Source organism: Onychostruthus taczanowskii, unplaced genomic scaffold (assembly GCF_017590055.1).
Source record: "Onychostruthus taczanowskii isolate IOZ18803 unplaced genomic scaffold, ASM1759005v1 scaffold49, whole genome shotgun sequence".
Taxonomy (NCBI): domain Eukaryota; kingdom Metazoa; phylum Chordata; class Aves; order Passeriformes; family Passeridae; genus Onychostruthus; species Onychostruthus taczanowskii.
This window is the reverse complement of record NW_024502458.1, coordinates 1,312,536-1,338,287: the sequence shown is the minus strand read 5'-3', so window position 1 is coordinate 1,338,287 and position 25,752 is coordinate 1,312,536. Positions and strand designations below refer to the sequence as shown.

The following is a 25,752-nucleotide window of genomic DNA, read 5'->3' as shown; positions in this document are numbered from 1 at the left end:
GAGCTGGCACTTGGATGCAATGCCTAGGGCATCCAGAAGACTAAAAAAGGGAAACACAGGCTTATGGCTCAATGGAGTGGGGGATTTGATGGCAAAGAGACACACAAGCCAATGCACCCAATGCCCTCTTTGCCTCAGACTCTACCAGCACCATCTCCCTGACTTCCGTGCTTGGATGCAAGGCTCAAGGAGGAGATAATCTGATTTTCTTCCTGGTAGTGTGAGTTAGGGATGACTTGAGAGAACTCATCCTATACCAGGACATGAGGGAGACATGTTGTGTTTGAGGGCCCTGAGAGAGATGGTCTATGTGACTGTGACTTGTCACTCAGGTAAGGAGTCCCCCTGACAGCTGAAAAAAGTAGAAGTCACAGCCATCTTCAAAACAGCCAAAACAAAATCATAGAGCAGAGATATTTCTCTATGCTGCAGCTGAAAAAGTCACAGCCTACACCCCTATTTCCAGTGTCCTGCTGTAGGTAAGATTGCCACAGACTGCACTCATTCAGCTTCACTGGAAGTTCACCCGCAAAATCTACATCCACCAAGCCACAGACATGAGGGCAAGAAGCCAACAATGGAGCAATCAGGAAAAAGGAAATCCCTTGCATCACAAAATTCATCTGTCTGAAACCATCTGGAAATTGACTCTTCAGGATATAAAGTTCACAGCACAGTTTCTAAAGAAATGCAAGCAAAAAAGATTCACAAGTTTCCTGGGCTTTGACCCAGAATAGACTTGAACATCCTTGTCTGGTTCTATATAGTTCAGAGGAAGATTTAAGTGCGAGGTAAGAAGTTTCCATGCTAAGACAGACAGCCCCTTCCTCATCCTTCTCCAACTAGTCCTGCTGAATCTTCTCATTTCTAAAAGAATGAAATCCTATGTTTCATATCTCTGGGGTGACACGGTACAGAACAGAACTCCATGAATCCAAAAAACAGGGACAAAGATACAACAGCTACTCCCTTAAAATAGCACATTTAGAGGAATACCATGAGTGACTTGTCAGTCACCATGCAGTCCAGAAGCCTGGCTTCCTGAACAATCCCTGCTGGCATTTTGCAAATTCTAACATTTTTCTAGCATGAAAGATCTGGAGGATTCAGGGTGCAAGACTGATGATGTCAGTCAGGTCCCATAAAATCATAACAGTCTTTTCCCAAAGGAAATTCTCCACCAGGAGAGAAATGTCTGCATGAATGAGTCCACTATATTTAGTAGGAGAATATAGTCAGTGGTTCTTTTTTCTTTTACTTTTGTCCACAACCCCAACACAAACATAGTGTGGAAGTGATAGTCACTCCCCTGTTCTTCCCGTGTGAAAGAGTCTTTGCCAGCCCTCATAGGCACCAGAAAATTAAAAAAAAAAATATGCATTAGGTGACTTGACACTTTTCTTGAAGACATCATCTATTGGTGGCAGCCCATCACAATTGCTGCTACACTGAAAGGGAGGTGAGAAAAGTCCAGAAAGAAAAATACACTTAAAAATGAGACCATACTTCAGACTAAAGAAACAAGAGTCAATACAGTGTGCTTTAACCAGCAGGCCTCACAGAGTGCCTGAGAGGGAACAGGATTGACTTGTCAGGTAACTTGCAGGGGTTAAAAAAAATTGCATCAAGAATTTCCTAATTACCAGTTAGTTATTCTTCCAGGGAAGATCAGCCTGGGTACTGTCATGTCACAAACGCTCCAACACACATTCCCTTTGGCAGCAGATGCTACCTAAAGGTCTGAAAGAGTAGTTCAATTTCCAGGCTTCCAGGGACTGCCTCCGTCATGTTTTGAGATACTCACACACTCTGATCAAATCTTACCCAAGAGACTTGCAGCTTTCCCCAAGAAGCTGTGGAATTTAAATTCTGTCTCTGCCATAACTTTAGCAGGAAGAGGTTGGTGATAATGTTCTTTTCTCTCTCACCCATTTTCTAGTCTTCTAAACTCACTCTGAACTTTTTTTTCCTGACTGGTTACTGCTGCAAAAGGATCAAGCAAACATGTAAAAATGTCCAATTCAAAATATTTTTCATGGCCCATGAAAATTAAGAAGACATGAGAGAGAAGCAGAAATTTTCAAGAAGGGAATATTCAACAGGAGGATATTTGGAGGTTCTCAGTCTGTCTTGCATTTTAATTAACTCTCTAACAGCGTATTTTAGAGTTAGGTACTCTTCAAGAAGGGTTAAATAATGCAGACATAGTCCAAGGGGGTGCCCACAAATGATCATGGTTTGGTATCTCTGGAAAGAACACCCGGCATTTGTGGGGAATGAATGCAACTTTTGGGCAATGAAAAGTAATCAGTCTAGTTTTGTCTCTGATGCGCTGCTCTTTACTCAGTCTCTCAAGTGCTCTTCATTGCAGTTTTGACTCTAGGTCAAAGAACTCATTGGCTCAAAGTGAGTTCCCCTTTCACACAATTTATCAGCTGCAGACACTGCACTTGGAGAAGAATGGGCTCAGGTACACACAGATCCACCTTGGTCACAAACTGGCCAAGACAGCAGCCATGGACACTCCACAGCACACTGGCAGCTGTACTGGGCTCTGAGCTTTGCAGATCCAAAGGATATGGGAACCGCCCCTCCAAGCTCACAGAGCAACATGGAGCATGTCCATTTGCAGACCAGCACACATCTTTTCCTCCCAGGTGTGCTGACAGTGCTCCACAACAATCCAGTGTGCTCATCAGAGCACACAGCAGACGAACAGCCCGTCCCATCTCCCTCCACGTGCTGTTGTTCACACACAGGGCTTCTTCCTCACTGGGCTTAAATACACAACAGGGGAGCTCTTGACGCAAACAGCCTTTGTTCCTCGTCACAGCATTTGCAGCATTAACTCATTAACTCTAAAGATGTGGAGTGCAGCTCATAACATTGTTTCCCCTACAACGCCTTCAAGCTCGTGTTTTATTTGAATGGCTTTTTACCAGCGGCTCCCGAATTAAGCAAGGAAGCAGGTCCAACACATCCAAGGTCACTGTTTGCATGTCCAATTACACTGATGGTTATAACTGTTGTGGTTTTCCACCTTGAGAGGCCAGGAAGCTAGAGGTCTTCTGGGTAATCAAATGCACATGCAGAAACAATAAAATACACCCATAAAATGATGAGTGCCAAGCTTATTAATGCAGACTGCCTCGCCAGAAATGGCAGCTAGCTCTAAGTGTTCTTAGACACCTTTTGCCTCTTATTTTTTTATTTCTTTTTGGTAGTTTGGCTTTGCTTTTTGGTGGGCTTTTTTAAATGCTCCAGGGGTGCAAACAATCAGTGTTCCTAGAAGCCACCACAGCAAAAAGCAGAAAGAAAGACATCTGAAATTATTTTCAGTGTGTGACTGCTATCTGTATTCTTCACTCATTCCTGGAATATTGTGTTTAACACAATGACAGATACATAATGAAGGCTACTCTTCGTTGTCATTTCTGCCTAACACGTGTTAACGACACTGTTATTCTGAAAAACAGGTGTGCAAAACCAAGCAGAGAAAAGCAGACCATCTTTGCAGGACAGTTTACCCATTTCTCATGCAGCCACTTTCCCAAAACACCATCTCATTGTTACTGTCATTTGAAAATACACTTATAAATTATGACAAATTATGATAAAGATATGCTCTCCTTTGAGGAAGTCAGGAGCCTAAGAAAAGAAACAACTCTAAAAAAAAAAAGAAGATAGGGCATTGCAAAGCAAGACCATGCTATATGCTAGGTGTTGGTGGGATTTCTATGTGCCATCAGGTCCTCTTCTAGGCCACACAGAGCAAAATACATGACAAAGGACTTGAACTCTAAGCTAGCCTTGGGAAGAAACAATTTAACACCCATTCATCTCAAGAAGAATTTTCTATTTGTGACCTCCCCCCAAAAACATTCCAAATATATGTAAAAAAAAAAAAGCTACAAAAGGTCTATCATTTTTTGTCTTTCTTGAGGTTTGGGTTTTATTGGTTTATTATTTTTGTTCATGATCTGAAAGATACAAGGGTTGAACTTGAGCGCATACCCAAAGCTATTCAAAGAGATGAACATAAGTATGTATGAGCTACCTAAGGATGATTTCACTTCCCAACTGCTTAAACTGAACAGATTGTTCTAGAAGTTCTCAACACAAAACAAAGGCTTGAAGTAGAAATTCTGAATGGCCCAAATTTCTACTTGCTTTTCCTTTTCTTTCCCAATGTACCCTCTACTAAAAGAAAAATTGATTATGAAAATAGATTTTAAAAGGTAGGCAAAATATGATTTAGTTTTTCTGGCTATGATTACAGGTTATTCTAGAAAAATATTTTTTAAAAAATATAACATTTTGAGACAGTTTTCACTATCAGCAAGACTGCCTTTACAAGAGCCACAATAGGGTGTTCTGGTTCTAAATGCCTAAAGAATACCAAACCATAGCCACTCAGCCTACATTATTTTAATATAAGGGGCTTTTTCCTTCCCTCCAACTGTTTCACCTCAGCAACTGTACACTTTGAAATAGATTTAAACATAATTGTTTCCCATCATCCCAAAGAAATGGAAAAAATAAATTATACCTGAAGATTATGCAATGGCCGGTAACAATGTTTTAACTGTCAGGATTTAAGTCAGGAACATTAATGATTTCAGTCTCAGTGTAGCTTGGCAAGAAGAATCATTATGTGGCAAAATCAGAACCTTCTAGATATTTAGTATATGCACTAGAGAAGCCATTAATAATTAAAACATTTAGTTACTTTCCTGTATTAGCTTTAATGCTGAGCAGTGAGGTGAGGATTTTAGAGGTTTAACTTGTTTCATGCTTCTTTTTTTTTAATTCTTCAGTATTTTGGCTTTAAGTTGTTAAGGATGGGGATTTTTTCCCCAGACTCCTAAGTCTTTATAGATATCTTTAATTGCCAGCAGAACTGTGTTGTCTAAGCAGGAATAAAAACATCATCCACAGCTCATAACACTCAAATAGAAAATCTGTCCAGTACATTATTTATATTCTAGATACAAGAGTACAGCTACTACTTTAAGCTCATTTGTTACCACCACCTAAGCTTTGCTGATGCAGAAACATACCAAAAAGCAAATCCCTGGCCATTCTTTACACAGGCACCACAAAGGATCTGATCTTTACCTCAGTTGATGCACTCTCTAGTAAAAAAAATTTGGAAACTATCCCTGATTTAATAGTACTTCATATACACATTGGGTTCCACACCAATTTTTTGGTTTGACCCAAAAGGAAACACATTGCTTTCATCTGTTTCTGGGCACTTTCTCTCAAAAAAAAAAAAAAAAAAAAAGGCAAAGAATAGATTCAGGCACTCAAACACTGCTTACAGACAGGAGGAGCTAAGGAGCAGTGATGCAGAGAGCAAATTTAAGCTTAGGATGCTTTCTTTAATGGGAGGTGATGATCAACCTAATTACGAGTTTCACTGCAATTTCATGCATAGGTAAATCTGTCAGCCAGCACAGAAATTTAGAGCACTGAATTCAAGATGAGTTAAGAAAACCCTCTGCCAGCCAGTAAAAAGCTAGCCACGTGCCATTCTGAGCACACAGGACACACACAGTGCCCAGTCACCAGCAAATAAATCAACAGTCACTCTAATAAAGGGGCAGGGATGTTTTAAAGAGATGTGAGAGAATGGACATGGAAAAATTAATTGTGGGTTCTGGGCTTCTTTAAGGTCAACCTTGGCAGAATATTTCTCTAGGAGGAGGAGTCAGTTTGATTTTTAGAGCCTCTCATTTACTGAAATTTTAGACTTACAAGAGAGATGGTTCCTGCCAGCTGCCAGAAAACCACATAGTAATAGATTCATAAAAGCCTTCTTCACATGCCTGAAATCACAGCTTTTAAATGCCTCAGGAGCCAGAGGATTATAGAAGAATGCAGGCAGCACTCTTTAGGTGTGGTAGCCCCATTCAGCAAACACTGAGGAGGCTTTCCAAGCTTTTACACCCCTGCCTCAGCCTCTAATCTTTCCATGCTGTGGAAACAGGGCTAGTAAAGGAAGAGCCATAAACAAGGGCTTCCCAGCGTGCATTTCCAGCCAGCAATGCATTATTGCTGCATATCCAGCCAGCTATGTTTTGAGAGCTTGGAGTGCTCTTCAATAGCAACCTACCTGCTGGGTTAATTTCACCACCACACTGATAACTTATCTGTTTAACTTGACTGCTTTAGCTACTTTTAGGTACTACACAAACCTCTGCCCCTTCTTCACTCTGTACTTTTCCTCAGCTTTCTATCTCCTCCTGTTTTTTCTAGCAATCAGAGCAAACGTGCACTTCGCAGGCCCTTGACTCACAGGTCAAGATAATGAAAAACAAATGAGAGTGCATCTCATCAGAGAATTAAGAATGCTTGAGTACTCTCTGAATGAACACTTACACAGAAAGTTTTTATTACACTTTTTTTAAATAGCATTTCAAATATTGTATTACACTGAAATCAGCAAGACTTCCACCTACAAAGAATTAAAACTGAAATACAAATTACCATAGAAAGAAAAAAAACACTCTGAAACAAAACAGATTGTCTCACATAACTCCCTGGAAGAGGTCAGAAACCGAGTTTCTCAGAAGCCCCATCCTGGTGGCTGGGCTGCAAGGCTCCACACTCCCCAGGACACAGGCTGCAACTCACTGGGCTGGCTGCAAGCAAGGTTTCCTTCATGACCATCCACCACTAATGCCTTTTAGTTGCTTGGGACACCTTTCATTCCATGCACTGCAATCTATTTTAGAAAGATGTGTCCCAGCCTTAAAGATAGTTCTGCTTGAGGCTAGCAAAAAAAGAGCAATTACTGCGGAGACTGTCTCATGTTACACTTCAGGAGAAGACTCCAGCATGATCCCTGTTATTTATTGTTTGCATTGCCCTAGTACCTAGCAACCTCCACCATGTAACAGCGTGGGGTTTTTTTGGTTAAGCACTGCACACACACACACAAAAAGGCAATCTGACAGTAAAATTGTTTAAAAGATCAGCTGTGCTCAAAGCAGATGACAGAACATCACTATCATGTCAGGCCTGAAAGAGCTGGTGCCTTTCACTAGGTGCCAACGTTCACCCAATTATTAAAAATAGGGATTCATAGCTACGTGCACCATACCTTCTGCAGAGTTCGTATTTCTTACAACTCCCAACAAGTCTCCTGGCTAACAAGATGGGTATGTAGATTAAGGGTTAAGGAGAGATTTTCCAGTCCAGAAACAGGGCTTGCATTAAGCATTAAAGTTTGCTCTTCAGGATTTATTTCCTCACCAGATCTTACAAGCAATTCAAAAAGCATTTGATTGTCAAGCTGCTCACGATACAGAATTGCTGCACTGCTTATTTTATGGTAATTGCATAGCAGAGGTCTGGCGCCTTTATTAAAAGGCCACTCCGGTTTCATGAGTAACAGGAACTGCTTGCTGCACACAAAACTGCAAATCCATTCCCTGGCTGCAACTGTGAATGCTTAGAAAGCCTTTTTTCTTCAAAGGTAAACATTTCCTATTTCATGAGAAAAATAAAAGCTAACAAATATGAGGAAACATCAAGATAAATAAAGGTGAGAAGTGAAAAAATTCACACCTCCTATCCATCTAAGCCAAAGGCAGCAGCATAGTAACACTGCCAGGATACTCTGAATTAAAATACTTGAACTGGTGACCACTTGAAAACCGACTGATTCCAGCTCCTGTTTCTGTTTCATCACACAGAAGCAGCCAGCCAGTAATAGCTTGGCTATGCATTATTCCAGCAGGAGTGTTCCTCTCCATAAATTAACTATAGACACATCAATAGCTCAGCATTTCGTAAGCCAAAGCAGTTTCAGCTATGAAATTCCTCATGCAGGAGGAAAAAGAAAAAAAAAATAAATAAAAACAAAAACAACACAAATCCTGGCAACTGGCAATAAGGAAACGCAGTTTCCTTCCACTTCAAGTGTGGACAGACTTCAACACAGAAAGTAAACAACTGCTTTAGCTTCTCATTACTGCTCTTCCTAATCTAATACACAACTGCTCTCCCAAGAGTCCAAAGAAGTTCAGAAACATACACACACACAAAAAAAACCCACCCAAAAACAAAACACAATAAACCAACCCAGAAAAATGCTGAAGGAAAAATAAGAATTTCAAATTAAGACAGATACATACACAACAATAAGAAAAATTAAGACATGGTTATTTCAATGCTGCTTCACCAACCAGAAGTGTAGGAGTTTGGAGGAGAGGCAAAGGTATCTATTTTCTACCTATACTTGGGGGGGCACTAAAATAGGATTGTCCTTATTATCAGTCACCAGGACTGTTCTGCCTATTATTTTTGTTCCCCTTGCCCAATTTCTTTGGGAATAGACAGCTGCTAACAAATTGCCCATCAAAACAAAGGGCTTCCCTGACATCTCAAGAAACAGATCAAGAATTAAATGCAAACAGCCACAGTCACACTCCTAGAATTGGTTCTTTCTGATCAAGTCGCATTTAAAGACTTTCAAAGCTGCTACAGAAAGCAAGTGAATTCAGGTCTCATTCCTAGTCAGCTAGGGACAGTCCAACATCTTCCACAGCCATGTGTGAAAACCACAGCAGAGTCAGATGGGATACATCCGCTACTTAAGGAGCAGACCTGAGGTCAGCGAAGCAGTTTCCATTGCAGCTACTCCTGATGAACAACTGCTGTCAATCTGCTCCCTGTCAGCTGCCATAAAATACATATTTTTTGTATCAGCTTCTTGTTTTAAAGTTGCCATTTCAGAATAATTTTCAAGGAATTTTCTTACTGCTCCTTTTTTAAAAGTGGTTCAGATGCACTTTTAATTGCATTTAAAATGCTTGCTTGGCATTTCCAAAACCTGCACATCTATCAGTTTCTACTTATCCAGGTGTAGGCCTTCACGGAATCTGACAACAGCTCAAATCCAGCAAGCTGACCTCAAAACCAAAATCTCACCAGCAAAGCCATATACAATATGGCCATATTCAATATACATATAACAGCTGATTCAACTGTTCAAAGTGATTTTGTGTCTGGCCCAGTTCCCTAAAGGTGGCATGAATTTTGGCTAATAGAGTGTGTCAGGAATACAGGGCAATTCAGAGAACATTGCCCCTGAAGATTTTTTATTTTCAGTATAAATGCATAAGCATGACTGCAGCATTTTAAAAGGCAATATGAAAGGATAAGGGAATACAGAACTTAGTTTCAAGGGCAATGAAAAGCAATTACAATATAGCAGCATCTATACTTTTAAACCTCAACTTTCTAAAATTTAACATCTTCACATTGACTGGAGGTGCAAAGGGCAATCTGTTCTCAACATTCTATTTCACATTTCTTTACTTGTTAGATTCAATTGTTCAACCCGAGTTCTTCCCAAAAACAAAGGATTTCTACTGAATTAATTTTGCATTCAGCAGAACGCTGCTGGCCAGAAACATCTCTGCAACACAGTGTCAGAGTTGCTAACACCAAATGATGCTAAACAAATGGCAGCCCTCCACTGCCCAGCAATTAAAATTGATAAGACGCCTGTGTTCTTCAGGACTCCTTTTCAAGTCTAACAGAAAGCTCTGGAATTGCCAGCCACTGGAGGTTTTTATGGCTTTGCTTTTTATGAATGCACAGCCTAGCAGGCGATAAGCGCTTTTGTGCACTTGGCTGGTGTTTGCCCACGATCACGACTGCTGATGGGGGTTTACTGGTGTGAAAGATGCCAACAACACCCCAAGGACACACTGGGACATTCCAGCAATTGTCAGAGAGGTGCCAATTTGCTCCTAAATCAAACATGCCACAGCAATACTGATAACAGCTTTAGACACGGGTGCCAGAGGAGAGAGCAGTCAGATTGTGTTATTTACCACATCTAGAACAAACAGCCTCCAACTTCCACTGAACTTGTGACTCAGGGGGCAAGAAGGCTAAAAACCTTATTTGTGATAGAGCTGTCAGGCAGTCCCTGATGCCACTGCACTCACACACATCCAAGGGTGCTGAAAGCAAAGCACTCCGAGGCACCACAGCAGTACCAGGCTAAACCAGGAGCACAGACTGGCCACCTACGTGTATTGTCACTTCATCCTCGAGGCCAGAAATATTCCCAGAGCACTAGATGATGTAAGGGCACACAAGGCACGAGGATCCCTGCTCTAGAAGGTCATGCTATAGCACATTGCAGCGTCTCTACCCAGTTAGGTGGAGTCACAGCCTCTGCCAGGCTTTGGTCCCCATGCCAGCCAGGATTGCTGGTGCCCACTTGTGCCAAGGAGCCCTTTGCCAGCACAGGCACAACCCTGCACTGCTGCAGCTACCGAGCTTTTGGGCCAGAGCCAGCTCACAGCCCACCAGCTGGTGCAAGTGCAGGGTCTGCACATGCGCTCCCCTATCCATGCTTAGCACAGCTTTATCCAGGCCAATCTAGCAGGCACAGCTCAGCTGTAACCCACACCTAGCAGCAGATATGTATCCTTAAAAACTATCTGGGTTAGTACCAAATTTGGTAGAGATATGAAGTGCCAGATATTTGGCAGAGAAGCTTACAGCCAGTAAATCTCATGGTTTCATTCAGGTCCATGGGATGTTCATGGAGCTCATGTGGCCCACCCCTCTCTATAAAATGATACAAGGCAGCCAGGTAACGCTGATCCGGAGTTGCGAGGAAGAAACAAATTTAGAGGCGGTCCTTCTTCCTTACTGTCTAGGCTGTTTTCCTCCATTTCATTCCATGAATTCAAATTTATTTCAGCTCACTACTATAAAGCAGTCACTTTACACTGTGGGAAAGAAAGCACACATTGCCAGGCTTTCCCATGACTATTTATCTACCTTGCATTGCAATGGCAGTGTTTTCCTACAAAATATTGGTAAAAAACCATTTCACTCTTCCTTACATTTATCAAAAGATACAGAAAAGTGAAGAAACTACTTTCATTACCACACACACCATATCCTAACTACGTAGGAAAACCACTTATTCAAAGCAGAGTTCAATTCCTAAATAACTTTTAAAATACATGCTCTAGAATACCAGTTTTATTAGCACCAAGGTAGGTGCTAATCTCAGTGGTGAAGCCAAATTTTATTCTGGTTAATCAGTTGCTGCCTATGGGACACTTTGCTCCAACTGAGTTAATTTCTGCCCGCAGCTCCTGTCTGAAACTTGCACAAGTTTCCCCTGGTATTTCAGAGCCACTAAAATTCAACAGAACACAAAGTCTCTTCTGCACACCAAAATGTCTGAGACACAGGGAGAGTGGGGAGCACGCAAAAAGAGGAACCATATGGAAAAAAAAAAACCAGTGACAACCAAGTCTGCTTCAAACTGTGCTGTTTGAGGGGGATGGAGAGAGACTGCAATTCCAAAGAACACGCAGCACTTCACTTCAGCAATCAGACAGAAGCATCATCAGATTGCATTTGTTAGAGGGAGGAGGAGGAAACTGAAGATACACATGGCTGTGGGTTTTGACCACAGTTCACACTGACTGCTAGCAAACATTGTATAAACAAACAGACTGATTTCCTCAAAGTACTTCAAAACAGTTTGATTACTTACCAAGTCACTTCCAGCAGAATTCCTAAAGAAAATAATCCCATGGCATTTTGCATACATTATTTCAATAATATAACAATATAATTACATAATATTATATTGTTATATTTATTATTATAATATTAACACTATAATAACAACAATCACAGACCATATACAGGTCTCCTGAAACAAGCACTGTTTATTTCAAGAGAAAGACACCTGACAGAAAACTTCACTTAGAAAAAGCAGTCTCAGCAGAGGTTAACAGCTAGTATCAAAACCTGCTTGAATGTTATCTCCACTCTTTCATGTAAGAGGTACAAGCAGGTGGCCCTTTACTCCTACAGATACAATCCACTGAACATTTCTAGAGATCGGGCTCTTCTCATAGTAAGTCACATTTTCACAGTCAGTTCAATTTCTCTATTTCACTTTACAGTGAGACTTGATGGATGTGTAATGTTTCCTATTAAAGCCATACAACAAAAGAATGCCACAGAAATCATCAAGAGATAATCTCAGTGCTTGAAAACCACAGTGCAATATGCAACTGAGACATTCAAAAAGGGTCAGCATTAACACAGCACACCTACAGCCTTCCACATGCTGCAAAACCTGCAGGATTTCAAAGGTCTGCTTTCTCCCTCACTTTGGTAGCTTTTTTCTCATTTCTATGGTTCAAATATGTAGTTGCCCAAATAAGATCATGTCTTATTAAATAAAATCTACAGAGCTGTCTTGGATGAACAGACCTGTGAAGACATACAACTGACATGACTGGGTAACACTCAGATGCCTGTGCCTGGCATACTTTACATGCTGTTGAAACAGGATGCTCAGACAGCTTAGTGCCAGGGTGCTGGATGACCTGTTGACACGGAAAACATCAAGTGAGCAGGTTTATTTTGTGTGAAGTGCTGAGATAACCGATTATCAATACTTTCTGGGTCACGGCTAAGGTAACAGCATACAATCACATGAAGTTTACTCACACCACAATAAAGCAATACATGTTTAGTTATTTACTCATTGTCAGGTTTGACCACATTTTAATGTCTTCTAAAGGTGAAAAACAAATAGACTCCACTAGATCTATTTAGGATGAATATTAGAGGAATAAATAAGGCCTTATTTGCTGAAGTTTGTAAAGATCAGATAAAGCCATTGCACAGAATACAAACACCACTGATTCTTAACAGGGTCAGCACAGGACATTCTCTACTTCTTGAAGTCACAGGATGGGAGATCTTTGCTCCTGTCTCTTCCCCTGTCTCCACTGCCCTGCACAAATAATTGGGCACAGGCATTGGAAGGGTGTAAGAATGAGATTAGCAGCAGAAACCATTTCCTGCATTCGTTCTCCTTTGCTCTACTTGTCAACATCCGTACAAGAGATGAGGCACCTTCGCCCGTGGTGCCCTGCAGCTTACTGTGAAAAAGAAGACTTCAGCCAATCCCAGCTCATTTTTAAATGACATGGAGCAGGGGATAACTGCTACAGGAACAAACACACTCTTTGAAGGCAATTCCTTACTCTGCAGAAAGAAAATACATTCAGTACAAGGAGCTTAGCCTTTGTGGTACAAGGGATGAGCAAGAGCTCTGTAATCCTTGCCTCTGCTATTACACCTGGTGTCTTTGGAGAAAATCCAAGGAAATTACCTGGTGGATGATTTACATTCTATCCTCAAACCATGACCCAATTTTCTGTACTATCCAACTAATATAAAAGTGTGCAATATTAGCACTGCAATGAGAAAATATTGTTAAAAATGAAACAATTTGAAAGCATCCCTGAGGCTTCAGGAATTCATTGTAGGTTTGCAGAGGAAATCAACAACTTCTGAGCACTGAATTTCTACTCATCCAAGCCTGCCCAGTCTCCTTGTGTCAGTTCCAGCTGTCTGACAGTGAGCAGCTTATTGCAAGGGTGACCACACTGGTGTAGACAGGATAAGCTTGTGTTCTTGCCCAGTCTACAACACACAAGGAGGGACAGGGGAAGACCACTAATTGTTAAAAATCTACAACAAAACTACTGGTGAGATGGTAAAAAAACCTGCATACAAGTGATGTGTGATTTGACACATTTACTACAGATAAGAGACAGCAGTCACCTGGACAAAGTAAAAGTTCATACAGAATTAGCAATATGAGATACTTAGTGTTTAAAAAAAAGCCTTACTGTAAATAAAATAACATTACAGTATTTCTACACATCTGGTGCACAATGCCTTGCAAGTAGTTTTAATTGCCCTAGCTTTGGAGATGAGTGTATGCAATTTTCCCTTTACTATTTGGTCCTTATCTTTTACCTTACAAATTGCTCCCACTAGGAAGCAAACAGCTGTCCACATAATTAAGTTAAATACATGATAACTTCTTCAGCATCAAACCAAATATTACTCCAACAAATGTATTATATTTCCTATTATTGTAAAAGAAAATGTATGCTCTATTTCTGGGGTAAAATTAGTAGATTATTATCAAGAGCACAATTTGTTAGAATAGTAGAAAATCTTTTTTTATCCTATGATCTTAGCTCACTAAAAACAGTATATTTCTCATTTGAAGTAAATACTAGTATAGTTATATAACAAAGCATTTACTTTTTTAAAAACCTCAGCAGATTGCAGAGGTTAATAGTTAAGAGTAAAAAATTCAGTTTTCTATTACAAATGGGACAAAACTGTGTTGTCAAATGAAGTCTCATAAGTCCACTGGCATTATCAAAACATATGTGAGATCTATGTTCCTAGTGAGAGCTTTAATATGAAATTCAAAGACCCACATCAATATTTGCAGAAGCAGAAGAAACTTAAAAGGATCCAGAAGCCCTGTCCTAAGTTTATTTTGACTTTGGTTAACATTTTTCATTAAATATTATATCATCACAGTGATTGTGAAGAACAAGAGATAAAATAAAAATACCTACATGGGACACTTTGCTAGGAATATTTAACACTGAACAACCTACAGTATTATTTCCTATTTTGGGGAATTTATCACTTTTTAAATGATAAAATTCCAAGGTTGCAGACTTGGTGCTTGATGTATTCCTTGCAAAAAGTACCACACATTTTCTTTTCTTAAAACTCAAGAAGATTCAGTCAGTTTTGAGCAAACGCATGCTCATTATCTCACACAACTGGAAATTCTGACACTAAAGCAGTTCAGAGAAAAAAACTTAGCTTTTGTCATGGTGGTTGTACTAAGCTTTAATAAAACACTGGCTTCCCCTGTGCCAATGTTTTATTGTACTGCTTCCAGGTGTCACATTTTCTGTTCTAAAATGTGGTTGTTAAGGAAGGAAATACCATTGAAGAAATGTAGGGCAGTATTTTTGGGTTTTGTGGAGTTTTGTTGTTGATTTGGGGGTTTTGATTGGGTTTTGGTGTTGTTTTTTTTATATTTTAAACAACTTACTCAGGCCCTGCTTTGCACTGTGTGCAACTTCTTACAAGATACTTGAACATAGAAAATAGCTGTTGTTTTACTATTCTGTACCACAAAGTAGCAAAAAAAAAAAAAAAATAAAGAAGAACAAGTCCATATATCCTCAAAAACTGGTCATGTCAGACAAGGGAAAAGCTCACAGCAAGCAGCTCTATAGTCCTCCTGGTATGCACAGCCTGGAAGCCAGAGAAGACTCTGCTGAGAGCAGCTTTAGAATTTTCTATTAAAAAACACCAAAACCAAACAAACAAAAAAACAAAACAAAGACAACAAAAAAAATCAAATAAAACTAAGACAAAAAAAAAAAAACACAAAAACCCCACTACCTAAAAATGTACAGTAAAATTAATATTAAATTTGATTACTACAGCAATAAATACTCCTACTTATTATATACAGAAAATAAGTATACTCTCACACGCATATCTTCCTAGTAGGAGGTAAGAACTCCATATATCAACTACTCCTGCAGCAGAGTCTTGCAAATGCCTGTGCTCTCCCATTACCATGCCTGGTATTCTAATGGTTCTCACAGGCCATTATGCCAGATGAAGCATGACTGCAGGAGGAGGCTTAGCACCCCACCTAAAAACACACCAGTCTAGGCATTCTGCTGTAACTCAACCTCCCCACCAGGTTTATTTGCATCTGGCAGCTCTCCAAGACATTTGAAGCTTGTTGGACCTCTGGCTGGCAGGCAGAAAACACCTTGCCCCCAACAAGACACTATTTTCCATCTGGAACCGAATGAGCAAGTGTTCACAGCTTTTGTGCTCAGCCACTAATGCACATTAAACAATCTATTAACACACCAAATTAATGAGGTAGTGCCAAGTTTGAAGTCAGCTAAGCACTGTGCCTGTGCATAGCTGCCTGCAGCATATGTTGGCACTGCTGTCTGTAACACATCCAGCACTCAGGCATTTGGAGCTCAGCCTAATTAGTTCACTGCAATTGAATCTCAACTCTAGCCTTGATTCAGCTGCAATGGAAGTTTTGAAAGAGGCCTATCTACGCAGCCTTGCATGTTTTCTCCCTGGCACTTGAGAGCCAGGGCAAGGAAGTGTGCCAGAATTGACCAACCAACCATTTGACAGAGACACAGAAATGTGAATACTGCATTTAACTGGGTTTTTTAGATCATTCATGTGCAACTCTTAAAGGTAGGATAATTCTTTTCCTGGAGGAAAGCAAACATGAGAGAAGGACTTGAAACGTCATACTGGAAGGACGATGGGAAAAGAGAGAAGGCCAATCCCAGGAAAGCCTGCCCAAATAGAAAAAATGCATAACTTCTAGGTGTGCATTTCACAGTTATTTATTTCTGCACTGCACACAACCTGTCATCACTGAGCACTAGTTTTTGCCAGTTTACAGTCTTCTGCTTCCGTTTGTTTTTAAAAAACCTAAACATTAGTGCAATTACATAAGTCTTTCTTCTCCCCAGAAAACATCCTTGACCCAATGAATTTTTTTTCCAAGTAGCCACCCATATCCCACTATGCATTTCAGAACAGAAACTGGATTTTCCCAATTATTGCTAGAGGGGCCTTCAAAAGGCATTTTATCCAGAAGGTACCTAGATTTTCACCTTCCTTCCCCTTCAACAATCAAAACACATTTCCACAATAATTTTCATGCAGCAATCACTGAATCTGACAAATAATGCAAAGACAGTGATTTCATCAAAGTGGCTTCCAGGCATTATCTACTAATGTTGGCATTGGGAGGATTTGTTTTCTCATACTTCTTTCTGATGACAGTCAATTACTAAGTACACATGGAAATTAAAAAAAAAAAAAAAATTTAGTCAATTACACAGTTATTTGTATTTACATTTCTTAACCTAAGAACTTCTACTGTCCCACTGGGAGAGAGACATGGGGACCTCTTCTGATCGGTAACTAGACTGACACTTTTGCTTTTCATGGCACAGACTTGGACTGGTCTCAGTCACAAGACAGCCAGACAAAAATGAAACTTCTGACAGGCTACAAATTGGGAAACAGGGCAAGAGGGAGAAGCTCTGTACTGGCCAACCCCAGAAATACCATGTCAATTACAGGGTCCCAAAGAAGCACTACTGTAGTGCAATACTGCAGCTAAGGGGCTGCGCTGCGGCATGCAGAGAGCAAGAAGGGAACAACAAAACCCTTAAGCCACTTCTCAGTCTCGCCTGCCTCCAAAAATCTGCCAAGAGCCCAAGCTTCAACATCAGGCTGATCAGCAAACAGGGGTGCCTCTGCAGCAGGAACTCCTAAATATGAGCACACTTTCTCATGTGGGGCAGGCAAATGGTCCTCCCTTCTCTTTGGCAATATTTAAAGTCAGCTTTCCAATGTCTTTTCCTCCCAGACAAAACTTCACCAAACACATTGATAGATACACAGTATTGGGTTGCTAAGGTGTCTGCTCTGCTGCAAATTGGCCTCAACTAAACTATCTCAGTCTTGAGACAAAAAAAGCTAAACCTGGGTCTTCCTGCTATTGACAGCAGCTAAAAGAATGACCCTGATGAAGTCATATTTCTTTCTTACCACTTGGAAAAGCCATGCTTACATTGGAGGATTTGTCTCCTTTTTTTTTTTCTTTTGAACAGAAGTAATAATCTGGAAGTCTGGTTTCAAGCCACAAAAATCTCTAAACATAAAAATGTTTGTGTCAAAACCACAGCATTTCAGTTTGCAACATTCTTCAGTCTGAAAGAAAAGTCATGTGTGAGCACATGCACACACTAATTGTTTTATGGATCTTTTTTCCTCCTCAACATTTTACACAACAAGTATGAACCAGTAGGTTTGGAAGTACATTTGCAGTATGTCTGGAAACATGGCAAAAATGGGATTTTAAGTTGGAGTTAGGCTTCTTCACAATGTAATGTATGTAAAGAGCATGGTGTAAACACTTGGCCTTTAATTTTTGAAATTGCCTTTAATAATTGAAAGCTGTGAGTCCTGACTCAGGCAACTGGAATATTCTACCTACCCTCACTTCCTATCTCTGTGTGCACACACATGCAGCCATGCTGCTAAGAGTCTGCCTATTTCACAGACCAATTTTCCAAACCCCAACCACTGGCCAGTCCAAGCTTATGTAAACAGCTCGGGATTGGAACAAACTCAATGACAATCATTGCTGATTAAACCAAACTTATACAAAGGCAAAGCAAATTGAACCAGGTACAGGCATGCAAAGATAAGACAGAAGCTGATTATCTTGCATGGCAACAAAGGAGAGCTGCCACAATGGAACAAAGCAACGGTCCATCAGTTTCCAAATTGCTCCCTCTGGTTACAGCCAACACTTCAAAGAACACAGGGAGTCAACACTGCCAGAAGTCATTATTTGCCACACCAAGAACAAGAGAAATCAGTTCATAATTTCAGTTTCTTCAGGCATATTTTAAGACGTTTATTTTAAAATTAAGAGGGTGAGAAGAACCTCTTCCCTTGAGCACCTAAATCTAAAATAATTCTGTTTAACATCTGACAACTTCACTTACTCTGTACAGTCATTTCCAACTGTGGGGCAGTACCCAAGAGTTTCAGCAGGCCACTATGAGGGCAGAGTTTCTTTTTCCCACCTCTCCTCACAGAGGCTGAAAACTTGATTTGTTCAGGCCGGAGAACATTTCACCTCCCAAAGCTGCTCTCTCAAGGTGCACTGCTGTGATAAGTGTGATAAGATGCCCTAGCCTGGAAGGTCACTGAGAGCAGTGGCACGCAGTCATTCCCTTTCCCGGACAGCCAAGGCAGATTTGGTGGCCCTGGCAGGACACTGCCATCCATACAGCCAGGCCACAGGGCCAGCTCTTGCTTGCAAAGCCTGAATCTCCAAGCAACCATCACCTGCGCTTGCAGAACCCATGCATGCAGATCCTCAGCCACCAAGCACAATTTACTTGCCCTGGTAAAATCAGGTGTATGTACACCATATGCTTACATGACACTTATTACAAAATCAAACCAAGTCAAGTAGCTGAACTAAGAGGTTCCATCGTCTCCACTAGTACTTTTAGGCAGGTTTTTTCAGTTAATTAATTGATGGGTGATTAGCCGTTCTTTCTCCCCACAGAGACCATTTCCCCAGCCTTAAAAAATCTAGTATAAAGGAGGCACAATATTCATTCCCTATTCTGCTCACTTTGGTCTAAGCAAATAACAAGAAATCTTAGAAAAGACCTGCCTGGAATTAAATTGATTTAATCAGAGACTGGAGTGTCAAATTACCTTGGAGACTGAAAATATCAGCAAGAGAGAATATACAATTTGCACAGTGAAAAACAGGTATTTCTGACACCTTATGAAAGAAATAATTCGGGAGAAAACAGGCCGTGGCCCGACCTGTGCAAGACAGCCCAATTCCATCCTTCAAGTCAAAGGTACACAAGGGCCTTTGCTACTCACCAGAACAAGCAACAATCAAAATAACATGAAATAAACAAAACAGCCTAGAATCTGTGGATTAAAGCTTGGTGCCCAACTTCCCTTTTCTAAACAATATAATACAAAACCGAGGAAAATCAATCCTGAGTATCAGTTCTTAGCTATTAGTAGTCTACATACCACTGACTAAGATTCCTGAGCAGGAAAAGGGTGTGACAGGCAATCAGTAGATGTAGCTCTTATCGCTTGATAAACAGTGTTTTAACAAGAGCCAGAGATGCAGGTCCAGAGCAAGTTACATGGGCTATTCCAGGAGTTGTTTCTAACTGTAATAATTACAGCACATAATTAAGAACACAGCCACACACTCCACACCACGCAGAAAACAGAAAATTAAGCCTCCAGTGGTTGTTGCTCCCATCACTGGGCTAGATCTTGGCCAGGGCTCTCTACTCAACTTAGGTCTTTATGCCCTGATTTAACACCACTCCCGTTTCCTCTCCTTCCCCTCTAAACATTTAGGACAGCGACCGAGACCTCCCAGGCAGCTGAAAGCCCCCGGAATAAAGCAGCAGGCAGACCGCAGAGGGAGTCAAAAAGACAACAGGCAAAATGAGTTCAGTTTCTTAAACTCCTTTGGGCAGGAGAGACTAACACCAGGGTCCTTGCACACCCCAAGGTAAAAGCAGGCTTAGCGTTCTATGAATGACTGTTTGTATGCTGACAATAGAACAATCAAGTACTTCCTCCAGAGGGAAAGGAGCACATGCACGCCTCTGTGTGCGTCTGGTGACTCCAGGTCCTTTCCAGCTCTGCACCTCATCCCTCGTATCCAGCCGCCTGCACAAAGCAGGTCCCGTGCCTCCCCCCGGGAGGTGGTGCCCAGCAGCTTCTCTGAATCAGACAAATCCGCCCGGTCAGTTAATTTTAGCAACACACTTCTGCTCTGTAGCAACCATTCATCTGCCAATACTCAGCACCTGGCTGGCAGGGACTGTACTCCAAACAGAGCATTCCTTGGCACAGCAGAAAGTTGCTTTGGGAACTCAGAAAGAGCCGGAGAAATATGGACCAAAGACTGGTAACTTACACCGTGATTTAAAGGGCACAAAAAACTTATGTACTACGGAAAAAAAAAAAAAAAAAAAAAACCAAAAAAAAACAAACCCAAAGGTTGGGCTGAGAACAGTAAAGCCTCAATTCCCTCTGTTGGTGGGAATCAGTTAGGCTGCCTAAATGGTACTTGCAGATTGCCTCGTGAGAAACATACAAGGATGTCAGTACCCTCTTCTGTCTCTTCAGTGCCCTAAGGAATTTGAACAATGCTCGGTAAGAGGCTTGAGAATATTTACTGCCACTGTCATTCATCATTGCATCAGAAGAGTTCTGGAAAGAAGGGAAATGATGGGGCTAATGCTTACACCATGGGTGTGTGTTGAGGGGGGAAATACGTAATGACTTACACATATTACAGAATCTTAATTCTTGCACAAACAGGATTAATCCACACTGCAAATACTTGAAAAAAAAAAAAAAAAGTTAAAATTCAGGCTAGAAAGGACTAGAAGCATGCTTGGTTTTTGTTTTTCAGAGTTTTCCTAGACCTGCTGTTAAGGTTTAGAGAAGATTAGTTAAGATATTGAAAACAGTTTGCTGCACCATCTAAATGTAATTTGAGACACCTGAAAGGTCAGAAACCATAAAAGACAGCTACCTAAAACTTCTGTTTAGGTGGGGAGGAGGGCTCCAATTCCCAAAAGTGTTTTACATTGTTCAACGACAACTATTAGGCACTTCATAATTATGGTCATTACTCATTTTCTCATATCATGGCATTATCATAAAGCTAAAGAGAATGGAGCCCACAATTATCTCAGCAGTTGTACCCAGTCATCTCCCAATTACATACACTCAGATGACAGCTGTTTCCCCTCCACTGAAATAACGTTGGTACCACTTAACCTGTTGACCTAAACACTCCAGAACCCTCAAGTGTGGAACAGAAGCACAAAATCTTGAACTGACTTTAGATTACAGTTACTTAGTAATAGAACTTAAAATCAGAATACAATAACAAAGTAATAAAAACTGACTTTGGTGTCCCTTATTTTAGGATTTTGACCACAAAATATCTTTTGCTCTAGCTGTCAAAATAAGCATGTATACATGTAATGGATACATATACACACATATGTGTCTGTTCACAAATATAATAAACACACACCACATTCCTACCTGACCTTCTCACCTACATTTAACACAGGCCAATTGCCCAAGGGTCACACAAGCCTTCAGCAACACCTCGATAGAAAAGCTGATTCCTCAAAGGAATGCCTGTTAGGATGCTCATGCACCACAGACCTACCTCTTGCTGGCTGGGGTTTGACACTGCACTCTACAGACAGTACTCAATAGACCAGTACCATGACAAAGCAACTTTCAACCTACCTGCGGTTCCAGGGCACCCTCCAAACACCACCTCCTTCCCATCGTAATGGACAGCACAAGGAGGCAGAGCCGGGACAATAAAAGAGGCAAGGAAAACGAGCATCACCTGTTTCCAATCCTCCTCTGACAAGACTGCAGCACGGATAATTGAAAGCACCTGTTCAATAGCACCTGTGCAATTAGCAACTGCTGCTACGCAGTGAGCATCGGCATCACACAGGTGTCACTGCTTGAAATCAGGAGCCATGCATCAAAAAGTAATAAAGAATGGGTGACACTCCTACCTACTTCATTTCTTCCATCAGTATGAACAAGGCTCCCTGGGTAGCCGTCAGAAGAAAAGTGCCTGAGACCAGCTCCTGCACTATCTGATAAATACACCTAAGGGCTCCTGAACTGAGATACAGCAATTTCTCTTAACTAAAAAGGCAAACTTTCCCCCAGAGAATAACTTTTGTTTTACTTCACACCTGAGGGGGGCGGAAAAAGGAACCAAACCACCCACAGCCCAAAGGACCTTATGTGCACGATGTTCAAGCCCGGAGCACGGGCAGGTCTGGAAGGCTCCGTGCCCGAGGAGCCTCCAGGGAAAGGACGAGCGCCGTGCGGGGAGGGGGCTCGGCAGCAGCGGCCCCTGAGGGAGGGCCGGGGCAGCGCTCCAGCGGCGGTAACGGGAGCGCGGAGCAGGTGCCCGGCGGCAGCGGGGCGGTACTCACACGGTGAAGTGGTACACGAAGCACTTCCATCCCGTGGGCCGCTCCAAGAAGTTGTAGACCCTGCCCTGGACGCTGCTGCGGCTCAGCAGGGGCTTGCGGAGGCTGTAGATGGAGACGCGGGGGTCCAGGCTGACGGGGGGCCGCGGGCATTCGGAGCTCACCACCACCACCTCGCTCCGCAGGCGCGGCGCCCGCTCCCGCTCCGGCGCGGGGCCGCATCCCGCGGGAGCCTGCCCGCCCTGCGCGGCCGCCAGCGGGGCGTAGTGGGCGTTCGGGGCGCTCTCGGCCAGCTCCAGCGCCGCCGCCTTCTTGCCGGGCGTCATGCTGCCTCTCCTGGGCAGCGACAGCCGGCCCAGGCTGCGGCTCTTGGGCTCGCCCGGCGGGGAGCTGGAGGACATGGCTGGGGCGGCGCGGCGGTGCCCCGGGAGCTGCGGGCAGCGCCGGGCCCCCCGCCCCGCCGCAGACACCGCTGGCCCGGCCCCCGCGGGGCGGCTCCGGCCGGGAAAGGTGCGGGGAAGCGGGGGCGGGCCCGGGCGCAGTCCCGGTGCGGCCCGGCGGGAGGCGCTGCCCGCGGCGCCCGCTCCCCCTGCCCGGAGCCCGGAGCATCCCCGCGTTGCGCTCGAAAGTGTCGCTGTCCTCACTGCTGACCTGTGCCTTGGCACCGCTATGGCTGCGTGCAGGTGGCCTCTCACCTGTGTGAGGAGCTGCCAGGGCAGAGAGCTGGGAGCAGCCTTCCAGCAGCCCAGAAGCCCAGCAGACTTTCCTGCCTTCTCGGCCACTGCCGTGTTTCCCAGAACTGTGGCATTGGGTGGCTTGAGATACTGGGGTACAACCCCTTGCTTCAGATTTAGGACCTCCAAAGCCTTCTGGACCTGCTGCTTCACTCCTTTTTTGCAGAATTTCAGGACCTGGGAGCAGCAGAGCTCTGCCAGAGTTTGAATCCTCTTTTTAAAATGAGTAACAAGAATGATGAGCCCAAGCAACAGGTCTTGCAGTCCTTGGTGTTATTGTACCCAAAGGGGGTGAATAGCTGAAGAACGGGGAACACGGTAGGACACAGCAAACACTGTCCTGCAGAACTGCATCCTCTGCAAGTTGGGTCCCTCACCAGCGGCATTTTGGCTTTTGTGGAGAGTTGCACATGTTTGGCCATGGAGACCAGGTCATTTTGAGGGCCTGGATGACTTTCCTGTGTGGTGGAGTTTCTTACCGCTTCCATAACTGTGGTGTAAATCGATTTGTCATGACTTTGGTGCACCAATTAGTTAACAATTTCTATTCCCAGAGTGAAGGGAAAGGTGCTCTTTGATCTGGTGGGTTTTTTCTTCCAGCTCAAAATAGAACAGCACTAGTAAGAGCTATGTTGAGTTCATGGTTGATACTGGTACCCGGACAAGAATGTTACAGGGAGATAAGGTGCTAAATAAAGTTAAACGAAAACAACCCTGCTAATTGCAGTTCCATTCAAATGTCAGGCTGCCCGAATTGTAGGGGAGAATTGTAAGGGAACCGGGCAAGATCCTCCACCAGTGTAAACACGAAAAACCAGTGGGCTCTTGTACTTATTTACACCCCTGAGGGATCTGGCTCCATCTTAGGAATACAAAACCAGAAATATTAAAATGAGACTTTGAAAAACTTGTTTCCAAACCAACAACGTCCTAACCAGGCTTTCCCCCCTCCACCAGAGCATGAAGAACAAACCAGCTTAATAAAAACAGCATTTCAAAGGAAAAATTCCCTGCATCAGGTCAAAATAGAGCCTGTTTTTTCTATTTTGAGGAACTGTTCTTTTTTGAAACAAGTCTGCAAGAAAAAGGGCTAATGGAAGAAAGAATGTCATCACTACCCTTGAAGGCTCACTCTTTGAGAGCCAACCTGATAAAATCTTGATATTAAAGCTAACAAATGTGTTTCTTTATGTAAGTGTTCCACTTTGTTTTATAGACCAACATAACATTGTCTGGGTTATACAGAGCCTTATCCTGGAGCCAGCTGCAAAATATAACATAGAGAGTTCAGCCAAACAAGAGGCTGTATGTTCATACGGAAATGATGTTGTCCTTCATAAAACTTGTCAAAATCTTTAAAAAATAATGTGGCATAATGTTGTTATTTATCCACTGATTAACAAAACAAAGAAGAGAAACTTTATCTGAACCTAGGAAAATGGAATTTCTGTATGACTTATGCAGTTTCCTTGCAAAAGAAAAGTTGGGGGGTATTATGTACTTAAATGGCTAAACAGGGAAGAAAATTGGTACGATTTAAATTTGATCTTCAGTGGTCAGTGAGAAACTGTTCCAAAGAACGAAAGTTTGTTTCAATAAATTTTTTACTGCAAAACAAAAAAATGCCTCAAATATATTCCACAGCCTTATATATTGAGTTGTTTTTCAGGACAGAAATATTGTCATAAGGTTTTAGGTTGGAATTCCAATGTTGGCTAAATCTTTCAAAGTATTGTCACAAATAAAGGAATTGTAAAGTATTTAAAATTAGTATTTAAGTAATATCTAAAGATCTTTTCCCAGAGTCAAGGAATTAATCAAAATCTATATTTTAAGTGTGTTACTGATAAAAGATGACACTTATTTCCTGTAGCAAAGATCATATTGTTAGATGATTGCCAGCTTATTGTACTGACAGGTAAAACATGTCTGGCACAGGTGAAAGCAAGAGCACACTTTTATTTACGTGTCAAATAAATGACTACTTAGTGATGAGAATCCAGGGTATAATTATCTTTAATGTATATTAAGTTACCAAAATTGTATATTAATTTGAAACATTTTCAAGATGCATATTTTAACATGGTAATGGCAATTCCCTTTTTTCCCCCTTCTCAAGTTACCTTGTCTTGTTCTTAATCATGTTTATTATACAAAACAACAGAATTACATAAGTGGAAGAAGAGAAAAAAGAGAGTGTGGTGTATACATGAAAGAGTTAAAAATGGGAAGGGGGAGATGAGTGTTCAAATATATTTATGGAGCCTGGTATCTAGGCTTTGATAGTGAAGAAGGTAGGAAGATATGTTGAATAAAGAGGATGTGGGTTATAAATTTTAAGGTGGAACTACTATGATGAATTGTTTCTTAGAATAATAATAATCTGCACTGAGTATTTACAGAACTGCAGTAAAATGAGTAACAGCCAGTATATTTTAATTCACAGTTTGCAAGAACTGTTCTAAATAATCCTTATGTCTTTAAGAGGACTA

The 25,752-nt window shown here is 41.9% G+C and overlaps 1 protein-coding gene across 5 annotated transcripts in view; it reads right to left on the bottom strand.

Annotated features, from left to right (window-relative positions):
- Positions 1-22,990, bottom strand: part of KCNQ1 (potassium voltage-gated channel subfamily Q member 1) — a 333,024-nt gene extending 310,034 nt beyond the window's left edge. For all 5 annotated transcript variants that reach the window (XR_005953446.1, XR_005953447.1, XM_041415143.1 and 2 more), the window contains exon 1: positions 22,530-22,990. Coding sequence is in view for 3 of the 5 variants with exons in the window: in XM_041415143.1 (XP_041271077.1) it covers positions 22,530-22,927 (398 nt within the window). In the remaining 2 variants the exon portion in view is untranslated. The remainder of the gene's footprint in view (positions 1-22,529) is intronic.
- Positions 22,991-25,752: the final 2,762 nt, after the last annotated feature.